The sequence below is a fragment of the Mizuhopecten yessoensis genome, unplaced genomic scaffold (assembly GCF_002113885.1).
Source record: "Mizuhopecten yessoensis strain PY_sf001 unplaced genomic scaffold, ASM211388v2 scaffold2613, whole genome shotgun sequence".
In the NCBI taxonomy this organism is placed as follows: Eukaryota; Metazoa; Mollusca; class Bivalvia; order Pectinida; family Pectinidae; genus Mizuhopecten; species Mizuhopecten yessoensis.
This window is the reverse complement of record NW_018404633.1, coordinates 10517-32754: the sequence shown is the minus strand read 5'-3', so window position 1 is coordinate 32754 and position 22238 is coordinate 10517. Positions and strand designations below refer to the sequence as shown.

Here is a 22238-nt window from a genome sequence, read left to right as displayed (position 1 = left end):
GTAATGAATGTCTGGGTCTGTTAACACAGTGATTTCACAGTATACCTGTACAATGATAGCTGCTACGTAATGAATGTCTGGGTCTGTTAACACAGTGATTTCACAGTATACCTGTACAATGATAGCCGCTACGTAATGAATTTCTGGGTCTGTTACCACAGTGATTTCACAGTATACCTGTACAATGATAGCCGCTATGTATTGAAACTCTGGGTCTGTAAACACAGTGATTTATTTTTAGTTTTCACCTCTTGATAACTTCACATGATCTTCAGATGTAAATCACGTCAGATGCTGATGCACATGTTTGTTTGCTGTTTCATAACTTGTGATATTCACATTGGTACATGTATGTAAATCACGTCAGATGCTGTGTACATGTTTGTTTGCTGTTTTATAACTTGTGATATTCACATTGGTACATGTATGTAAATCACGTCAGGCCAATGGTGTGATAACTGAAATCAAAATAGGTCCAGTCCACCATGTTCTGTAAGGCAACTGAATAAACCATTTTGATTTATTTGTTTGTTTTTTCATATAATATTCAACAAGAGGCCCATGGACCTTAACGGTCACCTGATATATTTATACAGTGAGTTGATTTTGTTTTTAACACGAACAGAAATATTATTCAGTAACAAAAAACAATAAAAACCACCTTATTCAATATCTAGCATACAGATTTATAATTCCAATCAAGTTATAAATATGTAATATTCAAAGTATCATTTGCCATTATAAACCATAATAAATTTTGCCCCCCCCCCCCCCTTCTCCTTCCCCAGGGGCTAAATGTGAGACCCCAAGGTCATAAACCCTAAGACCCTTCCATCTATGAAGAGTGTTTTATTCTACCATATCTGGGTCTTGAGGAGAAGATTTTTGAAATTTCAGTCAATTCAACCCTTTTTGCCCCCACCCATCAGCCCCGGGGGGTCATTCAGGGCTGGTATGTGCATACCTTTGTTTGTTTGTTTGTTTGTTTGATTTTGTTTAACGTCCTATTAACAGCTAAGGTCATTTAAGGACGGCCTCCCCTGTGTGCAAGATGCATGCGTGTAGTGTATGTGTGTGTATTTTGGGAGGCTGCGATATGTTCGTGTTTGTCTTCTTGTAATAGCGCGGAACTGATGCCGACTTTATAGTGCTACCTCACTGAAACATACTGCCGAAGACACCCAGCAGGACGCCCCACCCGGTCACATTATACTGACAACGGGCGAACCAGTCGTCCCACTCCTAATTTGCTGAGCGTTAAGCAGGAGTAGAAACTACCATTTTTAAAGACTTTGGTATGTCTCGGCCAGGGGACAGAACCCAAAGCCTTCCTCACAGGGGCGAACGCTCAACAAATGGCCAAAAGTGAGGCATTGTCAAGGGAGACATTAGGAAAAAGAAAGTTATTTAGAAAGGAGAGAAGAGATAAGGTCCCAAATTTAGTCGCCTCTTACGATCATGCAATTGGGGGCAGCAGGTACAATTCTTACGCCCTACCTGCAGGGCAGATGTGCATTGATGTGCATACCATCAAACTGCTATCCAATACTGATAATGCTAACCCAAATTGAATTACTTCCAATGAAAATTAAACAAATGTTGGTCCAAAATGTGATTTCCCTATATAAACTATAGTTAAGTTTACCTCCTCCCCAGGGGTACACGTGAGACCCCAGGGTCAAGAAATTCACAATTTTGGTAGAGCACCTTAAGACCCTTTCATCTATGAAGAGTTTTTGATTCTACCATATCTGGGTCTTGAGAGGAAGATTTTTGAAATTCCGGTCAATTCAACCCTTTTTGGCCCCACCCATCAGCCCGGGGGGTCATTCAGGGCTGGTATGTACATACCATCAAACTGCTATCCAATACTGATAATGCTAACCCAAATTGAATTACTTCCAATGAAAATTAAACAAATGTTGGTCCAAAATGTGATTTCCCTATATAAACTATAGTTAAGTTTACCTCCTCCCCAGGGGTACACGTGAGACCCCAGGGTCAAGAAATTCACAATTTTGGTAGAGCACCTTAAGACCCTTTCATCTATGAAGAGTGTTTTATTATACCATATCTGGGTCTTGAGAAGAAGATTTTTGAAATTTTAGTCAATTTGACCCATTTTGGCCCCGCCCCTCAGGCCCCTGGGGGCGGTGACCAAACCGGCAACCATTTTTGTTGACCTTTGTCCATGGAAGGTTTCTGCAAAATTTCATTGAAATTGGTTCAGGGGTTTTGGAGAAAAAGTCGAAAATGTAAATTGTTTACGGACGCACGACGGACGACGACGGACAAAAGGCGATCGCAATAAGGTCACTTGAGACTTTGTCTAAAAAATTATAAAACTGACATTTGATTAATCATTTCCAGACACGAAAAGCTAGTTTTAAGTAATATAACCTTCTTTTTAGCAGCCATATATGCATATGTCAGAATGAAAGACTTATATTTATATTGATCATGATGTGCCTCAGAGATTATTTGTCCAATAAATAAAATCTTGGAAATTTAAACTGGTCGAGGGAAGTAGATGAGGAGTGTGCTATTTTGCACTGGCAAGCCCCCCTAGAAAAGCAAAAATTGTCAAAATGTGTCCTACAATGTGAACTGAAACCCAGTATAACCATGTTCCCCGGTGGAATATGACATAAAAAAGACAGGTGGTTGTTTAAAGACAAGAAAATTCTGTTATTTAAATGTTGGAGTTAAAATTAAACATGACACGTTGACTACGTATATATACTGACACCTTCCTTATATATAGAGTCCAAGTTTTATAACAAATCTGTCAAATCTATAATTTGATCATATATCTTTGTTATTTTTGACAAAAATATGTCACATTTGCATTTGATAGTAGGGACGTAGCTGAATGATGTTGAGCATCAATTCAAAACAGCAAGGCTTTGAGTTTGACTGATCACCGAGTTGTATACTTAAAATATCACTGGGTTCTGAAGACATATCTTATTTCCATTTTTTAACTCATTCATCCCTGAAATTTCGCCAAGTATAAATAGCAGTATTCCATATGTGACAATAAACCAGATCTTCATGTAACCATTTAATAATGGGATCATTTCAGAAATATACCATTATGCTGTTGAATAGGGCTGCAGATCCACTTGACCAGTTCCTCCACCTCGCGTACAATACCACAGCAACAGCCTAAGTCTTCCATGACAGTCACACACAACACTGGTGTAACAGTAGCTCACTGTGCAGGATAATATAACCAAACATTGTCCCCAAACAGGCCTTCCCAAGTTTCCAACACTGGCCACAAATTTCCTTACATAGCAAATAAATATCTGTTCTGTTTAGCTTGCACTAAAGAAGTAACACAGATTTAAAATGTTATCAAAATCCATTATTTCAGTAAGGATTCTAGTGCTTGTCACGTGAAACAGACCAACAGACACCCAAACAGACAAAGCCTTATGTCTAGTTCATCTAGTCATATTTAAACATTTATCATGGAGCTCCGATATTGCCTCAAAGATCCCCAGCATGAACAGATGTAATATCTCAACACAGGACTGTGGAGCCTGCCTCTGATCAGCGCCACACAACACTGACACACCAAGCTGATCCTGTTGGCATGCACAGTGCCATTGACACATGCCTCAATCCACATTATTTCTCAAGGAAAACAGTGCTAGATCTGAAGCTTTGTTGTAAACACAAATTGTACACATCATTCCTCCAGGCAACTACACAGTACCATCAATGTTTACAACACATCAAATGACACAAAAAAGTTGACCAATAAAAGAAGCTGTTACATTTAAAACTAAACCTGGCCATTCAAATCAGCTGTTACATGGCCATGGCCGGCTAGCTATAGATTACAGATTATATTGACCAAATTTTAAGAATGTTTCACAGTTATAGGGTATACGTATTATACCATTTATGTCTTGAATGTTTTCTAACAAGGTCAAAGTCTGAAGCCATGTGATATATCAATACAACAGCTGGATCTTAAAGGGGAATTAAGACTGAACAAAGTGTTATTTATACTCTCAAAATCTCACTGTGCAAGGGCTGAAGGGAAATAACTCTTACAACTTATAGCTCATGGCAGTCATGTTTCCTTACATTGAAATAAGAAAACATATTATCCATAATAGAACAAGGAAAACATACATTATTCGTTTATAAAAGTACGGACAGTTATGATTGTATTGTTATCCAGTATAAACTCTTAATCTAAATTAATTTACCTCTACTTCACTCCAAATGAAAGAACATTTTTGATTCGACTTCCCCACCCCATCCGCTCCTCCGTTTTGCCATATACTTCACTGTCCAGGAATCTACGTCTGTATCACCTGTGTTTTTGTGATGCCAACCAAGAGAAAACTTCAGATGAAAATTGAGAAAGGACTAGTGACATTTTAGAAACAGATAGTTTTCGGAAATGCTTCAAAACTCATGAACAATGATTGATCATTGATCGACCATAGAATAAACTGGAAATAAATGGAGAATCCTTCACCAAATTTGGTAAGATGTGGTCTGATCAAAATCTGGGTAACTCATGAAAGTTCTCATAATGTCAAATCATAATCATAGAAAAGAATGATCAATCAGTCGAAGTCAAAAGGTAAAATGATTAAACTAATGATTAGCTATAGGAACAACAACAGAAATGGAGACAAGAACTTCTAAGGACAGATTAATGTACACTTGTAAATGTAAGATACAGGACTGGCATTAATTTACATGATAATGATTACCTGATATTGTATGATACTGGACAGACAATACATGATAACCTGATATTGTATGATACTGGACAGACAATACATGATTACCTGATATTGTATGATACTGGACAGACAATACATGATTACCTGATATTGTATGATACTGGACAGACAATACATGATTACCTGATATTGTATGATACAGGACAGACAATACATGATTACCTGATATTGTATGATACAGGACAGACAATACATGATTACCTGATATTGTATGATACAGGACAGACAATACATGATTACCTGATATTGTATGATACAGGACAGACAATACATGATTACCTGATATTGTATGATACAGGACAGACAATACATGATTACCTGATATTGTATGATACAGGACAGACAATACATGATTACCTGATATTGTATGATACAGGACAGACAATACATGATTACCTGATATTGTATGATACAGGACAGACAATACATGATTACCTGATATTGTATGATACAGGACAGACAATACATGATTACCTGATATTGTATGATACAGGACAGACAATACATGATTACCTGATATTGTATGATACAGGACAGACAATACATGATTACCTGATATTGTATGATACAGGACAGACAATACATGATTACCTGATATTGTATGATACAGGACAGACAATACATGATTACCTGATATTGTATGATACAGGACAGACAATACATGATAACCTGATAGTGTATGATACAGGACAGACAATACATGATTACCTGATATTGTATGATACAGGACAGACAATACATGATTACCTGATATTGTATGATACAGGACAGACAATACATGATTACCTGATATTGTATGATACAGGACAGACAATACATGATTACCTGATATTGTATGATACAGGACAGACAATACATGATTACCTGATATTGTATGATACAGGACAGACAATACATGATTACCTGATATTGTATGATACAGGACAGACAATACATGATTACCTGATATTGTATGATACAGGACAGACAATACATGATTACCTGATATTGTATGATACAGGACAGACAATACATGATTACCTGATATTGTATGATACAGGACAGACAATACATGATTACCTGATATTGTATGATACAGGACAGACAATACATGATTACCTGATATTGTATGATACAGGACAGACAATACATGATTACCTGATATTGTATGATACAGGACAGACAATACATGATTACCTGATATTGTATGATACAGGACAGACAATACATGATTACCTGATATTGTATGATACAGGACAGACAATACATGATTACCTGATATTGTATGATACAGGACAGACAATACATGATTACCTGATATTGTATGATACAGGACAGACAATACATGATTACCTGATATTGTATGATACAGGACAGACAATACATGATTACCTGATATTGTATGATACAGGACAGACAATACATGATTACCTGATATTGTATGATACAGGACAGACAATACATGATTACCTGATATTGTATGATACAGGACAGACAATACATGATTACCTGATATTGTATGATACAGGACAGACAATACATGATTACCTGATATTGTATGATACAGGACAGACAATACATGATTACCTGATATTGTATGATACAGGACAGACAATACATGATTACCTGATATTGTATGATACAGGACAGACAATACATGATTACCTGATATTGTATGATACAGGACAGACAATACATGATTACCTGATATTGTATGATACAGGACAGACAATACATGATTACCTGATATTGTATGATACAGGACAGACAATACATGATTACCTGATATTGTATGATACAGGACAGACAATACATGATTACCTGATATTGTATGATACAGGACAGACAATCCATGATTACCTGATATTGTATGATACAGGACAGACAATACATGATAACCTGATAGTGTATGATACTGGACAGACAATACATGATAACCTGATAGTGTATGATACAGGACAGACAATACATGATTACCTGATATTGTATGATACAGGACAGACAATACATGATAACCTGATATTGTATGATACAGGACAGACAATACATAATTATGTGTTATGTGATGCTGGCTGGGCAGTCAATACATTATATAGCCTACCTGTTTAGCAGCTGTAATTCACTTTAAACTGTAACATATGCATGATTCTGGTATGCCCCCACTTTCTCTCATTGAGCCAATAGCTGCTTTAGTGGGTATACATACGTATTACATAAGTAGTGTATCACTACAGTAGGCAGCAGTGTCGACTGGTGTCTAGAATTCCAGTTATGTACAGCATGGCTGCAGCCTTACATCAGGAGCCTTTGTAATTCAGCCAGGGAAATCTCACTCTATTTCCATTTCAGGAATAGTAGCCTTTGATATAAGACTCCTAACTTGCTAAATTTACATACATGTATGTAAGGCATCACACACCTGGTCTGTTGTTACCTATGCTTTTTAATAGTAAATGATTGAAATGCCTTTTTTGTTTTAAAAAATGTCAGTCTTCTGATGAGGTACCAGTTTCATCAGGAAAAAAAATACAAATTGTCAATCTGAAACCATTGGAGAAAACAAGTCATAATGAAATCTGATGTTACATCATGGTTGGTACCTGATTACCTTTAAAGTTTACAAGAAAGATCAGAACAGTTTCTAATTCTCAATGATAAAATTGGTGCTTTCCCTTCTCCACGGACAATTCTTCTAGTCTCTGTGTGTCACCTATATTGTACTTGAATGTGCAAATGTATGATATTTAAAAATCATGTGTGAGAATCAGTTGACGATGATGAACACAACAATTTATATCCCATTGTTGGATGTCAATAGCCTTCCCCAAAGACGCTGTGAAGAATTATGTTGGATATTCTATAGATTTGTATAGGAATGTGATACATTTTCCACACATCTGCTAGTATGTAACTTATCCTATGTCTATGTGCCGACAAGGCACTTGTACATCTGGTATGTCTGTCCCCCTCTTCTAACATCAGACAACAGTGAATTTCTTTTTGTGTGTCCAGCCTTCCTATCCCAGTGCATTGGCATAATTCATATACCATATCACATAATCCAGGCCTAGGCACCTCCATTAGCTCATCAGAGAGTGTTTAATGTATAACTATATTAGTGGCGTTCACACAAGAGGCCAAACAGGCCTGTAGCACTAATTCTGATATAAACAATATTACAAATTTTATTGTATATCAATTTATTATCAGGATATAAAGGAAAAAATAAGGAAAAAAAGGAGCAATTTTTTGCACAGTACACTAATTATATATATAACTTTGTCAAGTTTGAAACAAATAGTTCCAAGGCAATTAACCATTATCTACAATTTCGAATAAATAAAAAAACAAGAGGCCCATGACCTTAACGGTCACCTGATATATTTATACAGAGAGTTGATTATTCAAAGTGACAAAAAAACAATAAAACCACCTTATTCAATATCTAGCATACAGATTTAAGACTAAAACGTATTTGAAACTATGCGCTAGCACCTCTGATTCTAAACAAGGAAAATGAAGAAATTTTAGCACACTGACTCCTTTGGGCCCCACCCTACAGCCCTTGGGGGTAGGGCTTGCTCAAAATTTTCAAAGTATCAACCAGTCAACTCAAGGTTATAATTCCAATAAAGTTATTAACATGTAATATTCAAAGTATCATTTGCCATTATAAACCATAATAAATTTTGCCCCCCCCCCCCNTCCCCAGAGGGGTTCGTGAGACCCTAGGGTCATAAACCTTAAGACCCTTCCATCTATGAAGAGTATTTGATTCTACCATACCTGGTCATATCTGACTCCTGTGACCTTGAAAATAGGTCAAGGTCACTTTCATTCGCAAACTTTGTTGGGCTCTTTCCCAGGAAATAACCCAAATATTAAGGTTCTATAACTTCCAGTTCTTCAGAAGTCATTTGAAGTGTTTGACATATCTGCCTCATGTGACCTTAAAAGTAGGTCAAGGTCATTTCATTCTCAAACTTTGTTGGGCTCTTTCCTAGGAAGCTACAAGCCAAATATAAAGATTATTTACCTTTCAGTTGTTCAGAAGTCGTTTGAAGTTTTTGACATATTTGACCCCTGTGACCTTGAAAGTACATGTAGGTCAAACTAATTTTCATTCTCAAACTTTATTAAGCTCCATCCCAGGAAGCCATCAGCCAAATATAAAGACTCTATACCTTTCAGTTCTTCAGTAGAAGTTGTTTGAAGTTTTTGACATAGTTGACCCCTGTGACCTTTAAAGTAGGTCATGGTCATTTTCGTTCTCAAACTTTGTTGGGCTCCTACCAACAAAGCGTTCAGCCAAATATCATGACTCTAGGCCTGTCCGTTCTTCAGAAGAAGTTGTTTAAAGGAAAAGTTGACGGACGAGGATGGACGGACGAGGATGGACGACGGGCAGGTGAGCTAAAAATAAACTTCCTATACCCATTACCTTACCTTCTGGTAACTTAACTTCCTACACCCATTACCTAACCTTCTGGTAAATTAACTTCCTACACCCATTACCTAACCTTCTGGTAACTTAACTTCCTACACCCGAATACCAATTCAAATGTTCTGGTAAACTGCAGTCGTGTCCACATTTACAACATAAATATACAGCAATGCGGGCTTTCTATCAGCAGGTATATAATCAGTCATGTACATGACAGTAACTCTGCCACCTACGTACAGTATAGACCTTAGTCAGTCTACCCCAAAAATGACAACTCCTCTCCTAAAAACAATATTAGCATTTATGTGAATCAAGTCTTTCAACTTTGTATTACCACGTTACATACAAGTCTAACAACTCTATATTACCACGGTACACACAAGTCTAACAACTCTGTACCACGGTACACACATGTACTAGGGTACACACAAGTCTTACAACTCTGTATTACTACGGTACACACAAGTCTTACAACTCTGTACAACGGTACACACAAGTCTTACAACTCTGTACAACGATACACACAAGTCTTACAACTCTATATTACCACGGTACACACAAGTCTTACAACTCTGTACAACAGTACACACAAGTCTTACAACTCTGTACAACGGTACACACAAGTCTTACAACTCTGTACAACGGTACACACAAGTCTAACAACTCTATATTACCACGGTACACACAAGTCTTACAACTCTGTACAACGGTACACACAAGTCTTACAACTCTGTACCACGGTACACACAAGTCTTACAACTCTGTATAACCACGGTACACACAAGTCTTACAACACTGTACCATGGTACACACAAGTCTTACAACTCTGTACCATGGTACACACAAGTCTAACAACTCTGTACCATGGTACACACAAGTCTAACAACTCTGTACCATGGTACACACAAGTCTTACAACTCTGTACACACATGTACTAGGGTACACACAAGTCTTACAACTCTGTATAACCACGGTACACACAAGTCTTACAACTCTGTTTTACCATGGTACACATAAGTCTTACAACTCTGTACCAGGGTACACACAAGTCTTACAACTCTGTACCAGGGTACACACAAGTCTTACAACTCTGTATAACCATGGTACACACAAGTCTTACAACACTGTACCATGGTACACACAAGTCTTACAACTCTGTACCACGGTACACACAAGTCTTACAACTCTTAACCACGGTACACACAAGTCTTACAACTTTGTATTACCATGATACACACAAGTCTAACAACTCTGTACCACGGTACACACAAGTCTTCCAACTCTGTACCACGTTACACACAGGTCTTACAACGCTGTACCACGGTACACACCAGTCTTACAACTCTGGACCACGTTACACACAAGTCTTAAAACTCTGTACCACGGTACACCCAAGTCTTACAACACCGTACCATGGTACACACAAGCCTTACCACTCTGTATTACTACGCTACACACAAGTCTTACGACTCTGTATTACTACGCTACACACAAGTCTTACGACTCTGTATTACTACGGTACACATAAGACTTACAACTCTGTACAACGGTACACACAAGTCTTACAACTCTGTACCACGGTACACACAAGTCTTACAACTTTGTATTACTATGATACACACAAGTCTAACAACTCTGTACACACAAGTCTTACAACTCTGTACCACGGTACACACATGTACTATGGTACACACAAGTCTTACAACTCTGTACCACGGTACACACAAGTCTTACAACACTGTACACACAAGTCTTACCACTCTGTATTACTACGGTACACACAAGTCTTACAACTCTGTATTACTACGGTACACATAAGACTTACAACTCTGTACCACGGTACACACAAGTCTTACAACTCTGTACCACGGTACCCACAAGTCTTACAACTCTGTACCACGGTACCCACAAGTCTTACAACTCTGTATTACCATGGCCACGGTACACACAAGTCTTACCACGGTACACACAAGTCTTACCACGGTACCCACAAGTCTTACAACTCTGTATTACCATGGCCACGGTACACACAAGTCTTACCACGGTACACACAAGTCTTACCACGGTACCCACAAGTCTTACAACTCTGTATTACCATGGCCACGGTACACACAAGTCTTACCACGGTACACACAAGTCTTACCACGGTACCCACAAGTCTTACAACTCTGTATTACCATGGCCACGGTACACACAAGTCTTACCACGGTACACACAAGTCTTACCACGGTACACACAAGTCTTACAACTCTGTATTACCACAGTAGTAGTGAACACACATTACTGTGTAAAATAGTCAAAGAAGTTTAGTACAGAAAACATTTTATAGGAAATACAAGTGCAAATATTACCGAAAGTCAACAATGTAAAAAGTTAAATTACTCAACAAATAGTTTCAGTGATGCCATTTTTATATTGAATTTATTATCATCAGTCTTCAAAGTAATAGTTGAATAAAGGAAGGATTCTAACACATATACCCTATAACCTAGAGCTAGCAGGCAGTAAAAGCTACAGGATAGAAAGAGGATCCAGCTATTTTACATCATGAAGATCTCACATGTGTAGCACTTGTATGCATGCACCCAAAAGTACCATGATTGTACACAAACTGTAGGTCTCAATACTGGCAGTCTGCCCTCTTTTTAACAGATGGACCAGAAAATTGTTCCAATCATTTTTACAAATGATTTACATGTACAGTAGCCTATCAGAATCCAGAGATTCCCTTTGTATTACTGAAGAGGTCCACATGTACAGGGCCTCCAAAAGTTTGCATTTCTATATAGATATATATTAGTCTGCCATAACAATTAATACACTTACCCCTAGTCTAGGTCATGCCAGCAGTGCTCATGGAACCATTATTTTTATGTCAGATCAACTAATGAAACCCACTAAATAGAACAAATTCAGTGACATGGACAAGAATAGTAGTGCAACCTGTTGTCAATAGGGTACTGCCAACATTGTCATATTGCAATATTCATTGGGATTGATAAAACAATAACATAATGCATTCTGTTGAGAACTTTTTCTCTCATATTCAGTCTTGTAAGATAACGCTTGCCATGTAAGATAGCCATGCTTGCTGAGTCTATATCTTACATGGGCGTGATGTCACAATGGCTCAACAATGACGTGACGTCACAAATTTGGAAAATTTACTTTATATTTACTGTACACGTTAGAAAGACGATATATATATTTTTCTGCGCCAACTTTGTTTGCAAATATGCATGGGGGTATGCTGTATCTCGCTGACGAATTTGATTTCGTCAAAACAGCTCGGGGGAAAAATTTGATATTTTCAAAATGGTAGCCAGTTCAAACGCATTTTCATAGTTTCTGACCTTATTCTGGTAGTTGGAATGAGAGAAAAATATTCTTTCATGCCCAAGGGTGTAGGATAGGGAAATTCAACCCTCTGGATTTTCAAACTTGGCAAAAAAGAAAAAACAAGTGGAATTTTCCCTATCCTACATCTGTATCAAATTTTTCAATACAGATTCGGACTTTAGTTGTGTTTGACAACATGGAAATATGATTAACAATGGGGGAAATGTGATGTACCCTTTCACGAGTGCTAAGAACGAAATATAATCCACTCGCAAAAAATTGCAAGTGCCATTTTTTTCTACTTGCAATTTCGGAAATCCACTCGCATTTGGCGAGTGTGCGAGTGCTAATTAGTATCCCTGCAGTAAAAGAAGGATTTTAAAGGTTTAACCTCTAGTTCCCCTTTTCAGCCCCACCCTCTGCCCCCAGGGGGGCCACACCCATCATTTAAACAAAATTGAGTTCCCTTGATCTAAAGATGGTCCAGACCAAATTAGGATAAAATCCTTTAATTCCTACAGTAAGAAGAAGGATTTATCTCTATTTTCCCTATTGGGCCCCGCAACTCTGCCCCCCAGGGGGTCCACACCCACTGTTTATACAAAATTGAGTCCCCTTGGCCCAACGCGTGCCGATTTATAACTACATTTTGTAGTTACAGACAGAAACTGTTTAATTGTATTTGGCATCATTACCTGTCAAACATCGGTGACAGTTACAAAATTTGAAATTCAATCCGGTGTTTCAGGATGGAACAGTAATTGAGACTACATATCTATATAACGACAATCTCAGTTACATCAATGTTTTCTTTTTCTAATTTCATTTTTGCAACTAACATCTCTATACATTTTCTTAGACTAATCGTCAAATATGTAATATGCACTTTTTTCTACAGCAATTACCAAACAGTTTTTCCCAGCTTATCTCAGTCAATCTTTTTGTGTTCTGACGGAAGCACACAGATGATTTGAATCTTAATATGGGAGGAAACTGGAGTATCCAGAGAGAACCTATGTGGTCGGACAGGTGACCAGAATTGAATCCGGCCATCTACATATGTAGGTGAATTAAGACGAGCGCACTATATCTACTGCGCCACCCGACCCATCATATACGTTACGCACAAGACCAAATATCTACTTTAGCTTTGACTGGAAGAAAATGGCGTCATTGATGCAATAATTAAATTGTGTATACATTTTTATCAATCATCAATGATACAAAAAATCTACATACTGGAGACCGGGACAAGTTTGGCAACCCCTGATATTTTTGTTTTTGAGCTAATATTTACAACTTTAAGGATCTTAGCAGTTTAGTTGGCTGGGCATTAAACGAAAAATTGGCGAGGAAAACTCTAATGTAAAATTACTAAACAGGAGAAAATTACTTTTGAAAGGGTAGAAAGAAAATCATGATCTTGCTTCTAAGTTCTATTTATGCGATTTTTTTTACGGTCAAACGTGTAACACACTGACAGCTTCAAACGATAATACATAAAAGCCAAGCCAATCACTCGCTACCAAATTGCTGACCTGTCCGATAAGAATTTATTGAAATATCAATTTGGGCCCAAACAGGTTTGGCCAATGATACTGTGGCAAGTTCAGCCCATGTAACGCATAAAAAGTTGTAAAATGAGCGGTCAAATCTGACGTTGCATGCTTTATGACATCAAAATTAAGCTGATTCCAATGGGGGCCAAACTTACCAGAATGCCTATCCGAACTAACCCCATGGCAGAGCTCTTTCGGACAATAATGTTCAAAAACGGACGTGCTGCCATACTTCCCAGAACGGACTATAATAACAATAGGCCCAGAGGGCCTGTATCGCTCACCTGAATATGTTTAAAATAATTGGTATGAAGAAAGAAGTAAAGTTATAGCACTCGATGGTAGGTGCTGTAAGTACATATGACATTTCAGAAAGATCCATCCATTACTTGAGATATAGTGAGAACAAACTTCAAACAGAGCCCCACCCCTATGCCCCTAGGGGGGTCATACCCACCAATTATACAAAATTGAGTCCCCTTGACCCAAGGATGCTCCAGACTAAATTATGATAAAATCCCTTAATCCTGATGGTCAAAGAAGGATTTTAAAGGTTTTACCTCTATATCTCCTATTGGGCCCCGCCCTTCTGTCCCCTGGGAGACCACACCCACTGCGTATACAAAACTGAGTCCCCTTGGCCCAAAGATGCTCCAGACGAAATTAGGATAAAATCCCATAATCCCTATGGTAGAAGAAGGATTTAAAAGGTTTTACCTCAATTTCCCCTATTGGGCCCCACCTCCCTGCCTCCAGTGGGGTTAGACACACCGTTTATACAAAATTGGTCCCCTTCACCCAAGGATGCTCCACACCAAATATGGAACAGGGCCAGACCCACCACTATACAAAATTGGTTCCCCTTTATCCAAGGATGCTCAGGACCAAATCCTTTCATTCCTACGTATACAGAAGAAGAAGGATTTTAAAGAATAATTTGCTATGTTTCCCCTATTGGTCCCCGCCCCTCAGGCCCCTGGGGGGCCAGACCAACAGTTTATACAAAATTGGTTCCCCTTCACCCACGAATGCTTCAGACCAAATATGGAACAAATCCTTTCATTCCTACAGAAGAAGAAGGATTTTAAAGAATTTGTTATATTTCCGCTATTGAACCCTGCTGCCGCTCAGCCCCCACGGGGGCCAGACCCACCGTTTATACAAAATTGGTTCCCTTCACCCAAGAATCCTTCAGACCAAATATGGACCAAATCCTTTCATTCCTACAGAAGAAGAAGGATTTTAAAGAATTTGCTATGTTTCCCCTATTGGGCCCCTCCCCTCAGGCCCCTGGGGGCCAGACCAACAGTTTATACAAAACTGGTTCCCCTTCACCAAAGGATGATCCACACCAAATATGGAACAAATCCTTTCATTCCTACAGAAGAAGAAGGATTTTAAAGAACTTGCTATATTTCCCCTATTGGGCCCTGCCCCTCAGGCCCCAGGCGGGGCCAGACCCACCATTATACAAAATTGTTTCCCCTTCACCCAAGGATGCTTCTGACCAAATTTGGTCAAAATTTGCACAGTCGTTCATGACTAGTAGCATTTTTAAGGAAAAGTTGACGGACGCTGCGGTATGGCATTAACTCACCATGGTCCTTTGGACAAGGAGAGCTAAAAATGGGTCGAACTTGCCCCGGTCTCCCCTATTGTTATGTCGGTCTTAATCTCATTAGAGCTTGTTTTTTATTGTTAATTCTAGACTAGCCAACTTTAAATAAAGTTTATCTTATCTCATTCTGAAAGCAGTATTCTGAATCAGTAAATATCAGAGATCAATAAAAGCTACGCTCTTTTAAGGCTTTGCCTTTTCATATAATAGCATTGCAATACTGAAAAACACATGCAATAGTCACCCCTAATTATTTATATATATATATATTATAAAAAGAAAAATTCTTAACGAGTCTTTAGTACTTTCATCTCTTCAAGGAGATTCTTCAGACTGTTTATTTTGAAGTATATGTTGTGACGTCATAAACTATGACGTCACATAATAGTTCGCTATAACAACGTCCGCCATATATATATAGTATTTTCACAAACATCAGCACTGAGATGTGGCTGAGTGTATTTTTTTTTTTTAACGTCCTATTAACAGCCAAGGTTATGGACATGCTTATGTGTCATTATGTACATGTGTGTTTGTGTGCATGCATACTAGAGGCAGTTACAGGTATAAAACAAGTAATTATACAATAGTTATACGCAAATTTACCAATCTTACACTGTATTTATATGTCCAAGTTGGCTATACTCTTTTACTTCATTTCGGAAGAGTATACATACATATGCATGCCCCCATAATATACCACGATATTACTTAATCACACGACTTTTGTTCTGGAACCTTGTATCTTGGAAATGACATATTAGATATAGGCCCTAGTAGCTTGCATGTTTTTTTAAAATCCAAATTTAGTCTATAATACGAAAAAGAATTTCGTCTTTCTCACATTGGAACAGCTTCAGCAAATCCTGTATAACAAGAGGCCCAGAGGGCCTGTATCGCTCACCTGGATATCTAAGCAATCATGGCAAAATATTCTCCAAATGAGATCCAAGGGAATATGCCAGACCTCAAGGCCAATCCTTGTAGCATATCTGTTTTTGATTTTTTATGCCCAGCAATTTTATGTATGGTAATGGGGTGGGGATCTCAACTGTTTCCAAGCTGTGACTCAGAAACTAGGTCCCTAGGGTTGTGGCCAGACCCCAGGATCGATTCTAATATCATGACTGCATTTGTCTCTTTTTGCCCTGCATTTGTATATATAGTTTTGGGGTGGGGATCTCAACCATTTCAAAGTTATGACCCAGGGGTTAAGTCTCCAAGGGTGGGGCCAGACCCTAGGGCCATCCTGGAAGCAAATGTGCATTCCTCTCGTTATACTCAGCAATTGTATAAATGGTAATATGGTGGGGATCTCAACCATTTCGAAGTAAAAAAATAAATTTTGGACCCACCCCTTAGCCCGGGGGGTCAGCCCCACCATTTGTACAATTTTGAATCCCTGCCTCCCATGAATGCTTCCGACCAAATATGATCAATATCCATGGTATAGTTTAGAGCAATATAGCCAAATTTCCCCCTTTTGGCCCAGCCCTCAGCCCCCTGGGGGGTCAGCCCAACCATTTGTACAATTTTGAATCCACACCACCTAGGGATGCTTCCAGTGAAATATGGTTGATATCCATCTCTTAGTTCCAGAGAGGAAGTCGCTTAAAGCAATATAGCTAAATAACCCTTTTTGGCCCCGCCCCTCAGCCCCCACAGGGGTCAGCCCCACCATTTGTACAATTTTGAATCCCTGCCTCCTATGAATGCTTTTGATTAAATATGATTGATATCCAGTGCACAGTTCTACAGAAGAAGTCGTTTGTAGCAATATAGTCAAAATGCCCCCTTTTGGCCCCGCCCCTCAGCCCCCTGGGGGGTCAGCCCAACCATTTGTACAATTTTGAATCCACACCACCTAGGGATGCTTCCAATTAAATATGGTTGATATCCTACTCTTAGTTCCAGAGAAGATGTCGCTTAAAGCAATATAGCCAAATTGCCCCCTTATTGCCCCGCCCCTCAGCCCCCTGGGGGGTCAGCCCCATCATTTGTACAATTTTGAATCCCCACCACCTAGGGATGCTTCCAGTCAAATTAAGTTAAATTCCAATAAGTGGTTAAGAAGAAGAAGTCGTTTAAAGAAATTGTTGACGGACGCCACGGTATGGCATAAGCTCACCTTGGTCCTTTGGACCCGGTGAGCTAATAAACAGTTAAATAAAGAAATTTCTATTCAGACATATCAACTGATAATTTCATTAGAATATGGCTGAAATTGTACACCAATAGAAATGTTATATATTTGCATTGGGTCACAGACATGTAGGGTAGACTTGATTATTTTGTTTCAATAATTAGTTGCAGCCACTATTTTCATTGTTATATATATACAAATTGTACAGTGGAAGTTGCACTTTTGCAAGTTTCAATCTCCCTTTTTCACGCCTCTGCAATAGGACCAACGAGGCCATTAAAACGTCAATTTTGATGGAGCCCCCGTACAGTAAAGAAGAAGGTCCAATATAATATGCATACCGTGTACTTGTAATCAGTAATTCACAGGTCCCTGTGGGGTGATTACAGAGAAAATTCACCAAATCAGAGTTTATAATGATTTCATATTTGAACAGTATTTGTTAATATTTTAGACATGTATTAGGCCTTGAAGAAAGTGAGACACAGTTATCTTGTCTCTGTGTACGGATACTAGGCCTAATGGCCCGTGACCCCGGTCGTCAATGTTGACATGCGAATTTGGTAGTGTAGATACGTGCAAAACTAATTTAGTAAACAAACTTAACCGTATTTCATAAGTAAATAAACCCATCTCAACCACAAATGAATTGTAAACCTCATATACTCATCCTAAAATAACGTCTTCTAGCTAAAAAGTAGGCACACACCACCATAAGAGCAGAGGAATGTCTTTACGTTCCTATGCAGTTTGGGTTACAGTCCAACCTGTAGCCATTCAAGTTGGAATGTTTATTGTAATTGTGAGCAGGATTGTATTGGAATTGCAACTGAATTGTGTAAATGAGTACGACTCATATTTGTTCAATATATGGAGACGACAAATAAATTAGTGTGCATTGTCCAGATCATGTAAAAGCCTGTGTAAATTACTGTTATTTACGGGACGTATGTGCCGATTTTTTCATTCTGGTCTACCCCTCAGTCGGGAGCAAACTCGGTCATGGCCTTCACCCACAAATATAAACATGACGATATTTCCCCCAATTTTAACTCTACAACACGAAGCTATACGATAAAATGACGAACAGGATATCAATATTTTTGTATATAACAAACATAGCTATTGATTTGCATGGAACAACACAGCGCACTATATCTTGTAGCGGAAGTAGATCTGACATACGGTTCGCCATGTTCGACCACTTGCACCCAAACACTTACCATTTTCCGATGGAGGAAACGTATTAAGTTGTTCGTCATCTCGTTGAACTTGTGTTATTATGGACGAAGTGTCCATGTATAGCTTCCGGAAATCCTGTAAACGACGTCGTGGTTAATTCTTATATAACGAAACTGAGCAACAAACTTCTAAAATATTCAACATGGATGAATACAAGCTTGACTCGACCATGATGGCGTACGAAGTGTTATTTCTATCTCATGCATACTAATGAGCTAGTATAGTTTTCTGCTAGACAGTCTATTTTTACAAGAACAGACATATGTTTACATTTCATTTTATCACCGAATTAAAGTTTCGTGTGATTTGAATACTTCTGCCATGTTAGATTTTTTTTTATTTGTCATTTTATTGATTTAACGAACCTGGTATCATTTTACGCGCGAAAACGTAAACCATTCAGATCGAATTTACTTACCCAATCAACCAATCAAAAGAGTTGTCTTAAACTTGTCAACACTGCGCTATGTTTACATCTCTCACATCTGTTCAGCTTAACCGGTTAACTGTTGAAAGCGCAAGAGGACAATTGAATGCAAACATAATGCAAAAACACTAGGAGGAAAACGTTTTCTTTTTAAGCAGATTAGATATATGCAAAGCCCTGCAACAAAGATACTCGATTAACACGAAAAGGTTAAAGGTCAACAATGTTCTGGCATGTTTCCAACGTAATGAAATCCCTACTACTTCAACGAGGACTTATACGTATATATATATATATATATATATTACAGCTCCCTTCCAGTGTGTCTTTTCAACAAAAGTAAGATGATCATTAATTTTCATATCGATGTTGAGACCCTATCTTAGAAAGGCCTAACTTATATCAAATTGTTATATGTAGTACTACGGAATGAGATTTGTTATTTAGTCAGTGGTAATACATCTACTTAATATTGTAAAGGACATTTATGATTCTTCTAATTTCAATTTTATCTCACTTGGCCCTTCGAATTCGAGGCCAAGTGAGCTTATATTATGCGGTGATGCGACGTCTGGCTTCAATATTTTGCTTTCAAACAAACTTCTTCTCAATAACCAAAATGCCAAGGGTGATGATATTTGGCCAGAAGCAAACTGGGATGAAGGGCTACCAAGTTTGTTCAAATAAATGACCTTCACCTATTTTCAAGGTCACACGTGTCAAATAAGTTAAAAACTTTAAACAACTTCTCAATAACCAAAATGCCAAGGGAGATGATTTTTGGCCAGAAGCAAACTGGGATGAAGGGCTACACATGTACAGTTTGTTCAAATGAATGACCTTCACCTATTTTCAGGGTCACATGTGTCAAATAAGTTAAAAAAATCAACAACAAAAATCTCAATAACCAAAATGCCCAGGGAGATGATATTTGGCCAGCACCATGCTTGGGTGAAGGGCTTCCAAGTTTGTTCAAATGAATGACCGTCACCCATATTCAAGGTCACAGGGTCAATTGTCTAAAAAAACCTTTAAACAACTTCTTTAGGATAACCAAAATGCCCAGGGAGATACTATTTGGCCAGTAGCGTGCTGGGTTGAAGGGCTACCAAGTTTGTTCAAATGAACAACCTTGACATTTATTCAAGGTCACAGGTGTCAAATATGTTGAAAATCTTTAAATGACATCTTCTGAATAACCAAAATGCCCAGGATGTTGATATTTAGTCAGTAGCATACTAGGATGAAGGGCTACCAAGTTTGTTTATATGTATGACATTGAATCATATTCAAGGTAACAAGGAGCAAATATTTTCAAAATCTTTAAACAACTTGTTCTGAATTATCAAAAGGTCAGGATGATGATATCTAGTCAGTAGCATGCTGGGATCAAGGGCTACTATGTTTGTTAAAGTGAATGACTTTGACTTATATTCAAGGTCACAGAGGTCAAATTTGTTTAAAATCTTTAAACAACCTCTTCTGAATAACCATGGGTTATTGAATATTGGAATGTTGATATTTTGCAAGTTGCATCCTGAGATGAAAGGCTATAAAATTTGTTCAACATAATGACCTTGTTCGACTTTCAAGGTCACAGGGGTGAAATGTTTTAAAATCTTTTAACAGGTTCTTTTGAATGAATTTTAATCATAAATACTGATATTTTGCCTGTAGCTTTATTTTAGATCACTTTTAAGGTTACAAGTGTGAGATTTATACCAGGTGAGCGATGCAGGCCCATTGGGCCTCTTGTTGTAACATGTGATCCCACCAAGGAATTAGATTATCTAAGCATGTCATCCCCAAACCCCACTAGCCCAATATTGCGGACCAGGGATTTAATTAGCACCACCACCACACCTGATCGAGAAAAGTATACATGTTGTTACCCACTGCATGTTTCGTAAGAAGTTATTGGTGTGCACGTGGAGAACCCAGAGATTTGCTTTTAAACCAGGCATGGGGTACAAAATTTGTACCCTCTATTTAATTGGGGACACAAAAGCACCGACGGTTGCAACCCGTTGTAATATTTGGGATGTTTATATTTGTTCTCCTCTATCCATGGGGTATCGTCGAACCACGTCCCCAAGCTTCTCAGCCTCCGCCGTTCTAACCTATTGAGCTGAAGGGGAAATTCCATATAGCGTGAAGCCTTAGCTATAAGGCGACCGTACAATGTATGTACAATGAAAATCTGTTGCACTACCCTCAACAACCCCCACACCCCCTGCCAGCTTTTTGTACCCCCGTAACGAAGTTATGGGGTATACTGTATAATCAGCTTGTCAGTCTGTCTGTCTGTCCATTGAAAAAGTTTGTCTGGACAACTCCTTCTAAAGTATAATGGACCAATTTCAACAAAACTTTCCAGATATGATAGCTACCACCTGGTTTTGTGCATCCAGGTATTATTTTTTCATTCTGACATTTTTTTTAACAAAGTTATGGCCCTTTGTTAGGTCACCTGAGCTTTGCTCAAGTGACCTATTCTAATCGCTTTCCGTCCGTCGCCGTCCGTCGTCCGTCGTGATTTCCACATCACATCTAATATATACAGATATGATGACTACCACCTGATTTTGTGCATCCAGGTATTATTTTTTCAATCTGACCCTTTTTTACGGAGTAATGACCATTTGTTGAAAAAGACTTGTCCAGACAACTCCTCCAAAACTATGGGGCCAATTTCAACGAAACTTTTCAGAT

At 38.3% G+C, this 22238-nt stretch overlaps 1 protein-coding gene across 2 annotated transcripts in view; it reads right to left on the bottom strand.

The window, feature by feature from the left end:
* Positions 1–19358, bottom strand: part of LOC110446183 (carboxy-terminal domain RNA polymerase II polypeptide A small phosphatase 1-like) — a 37416-nt gene extending 18058 nt beyond the window's left edge. The window contains exon 1 of one of the 2 annotated variants that reach the window (XM_021491205.1): positions 19081–19358. In XM_021491205.1, the coding sequence (XP_021346880.1) occupies positions 19081–19156 (76 nt within the window). In that variant the 5' untranslated portion in view covers positions 19157–19358. Of the gene's footprint in view, positions 1–3093; positions 3197–19080 lie in introns of those variants that run through there. The other variant, XM_021491204.1, reaches the window with a different exon arrangement.
* Positions 19359–22238: the final 2880 nt, after the last annotated feature.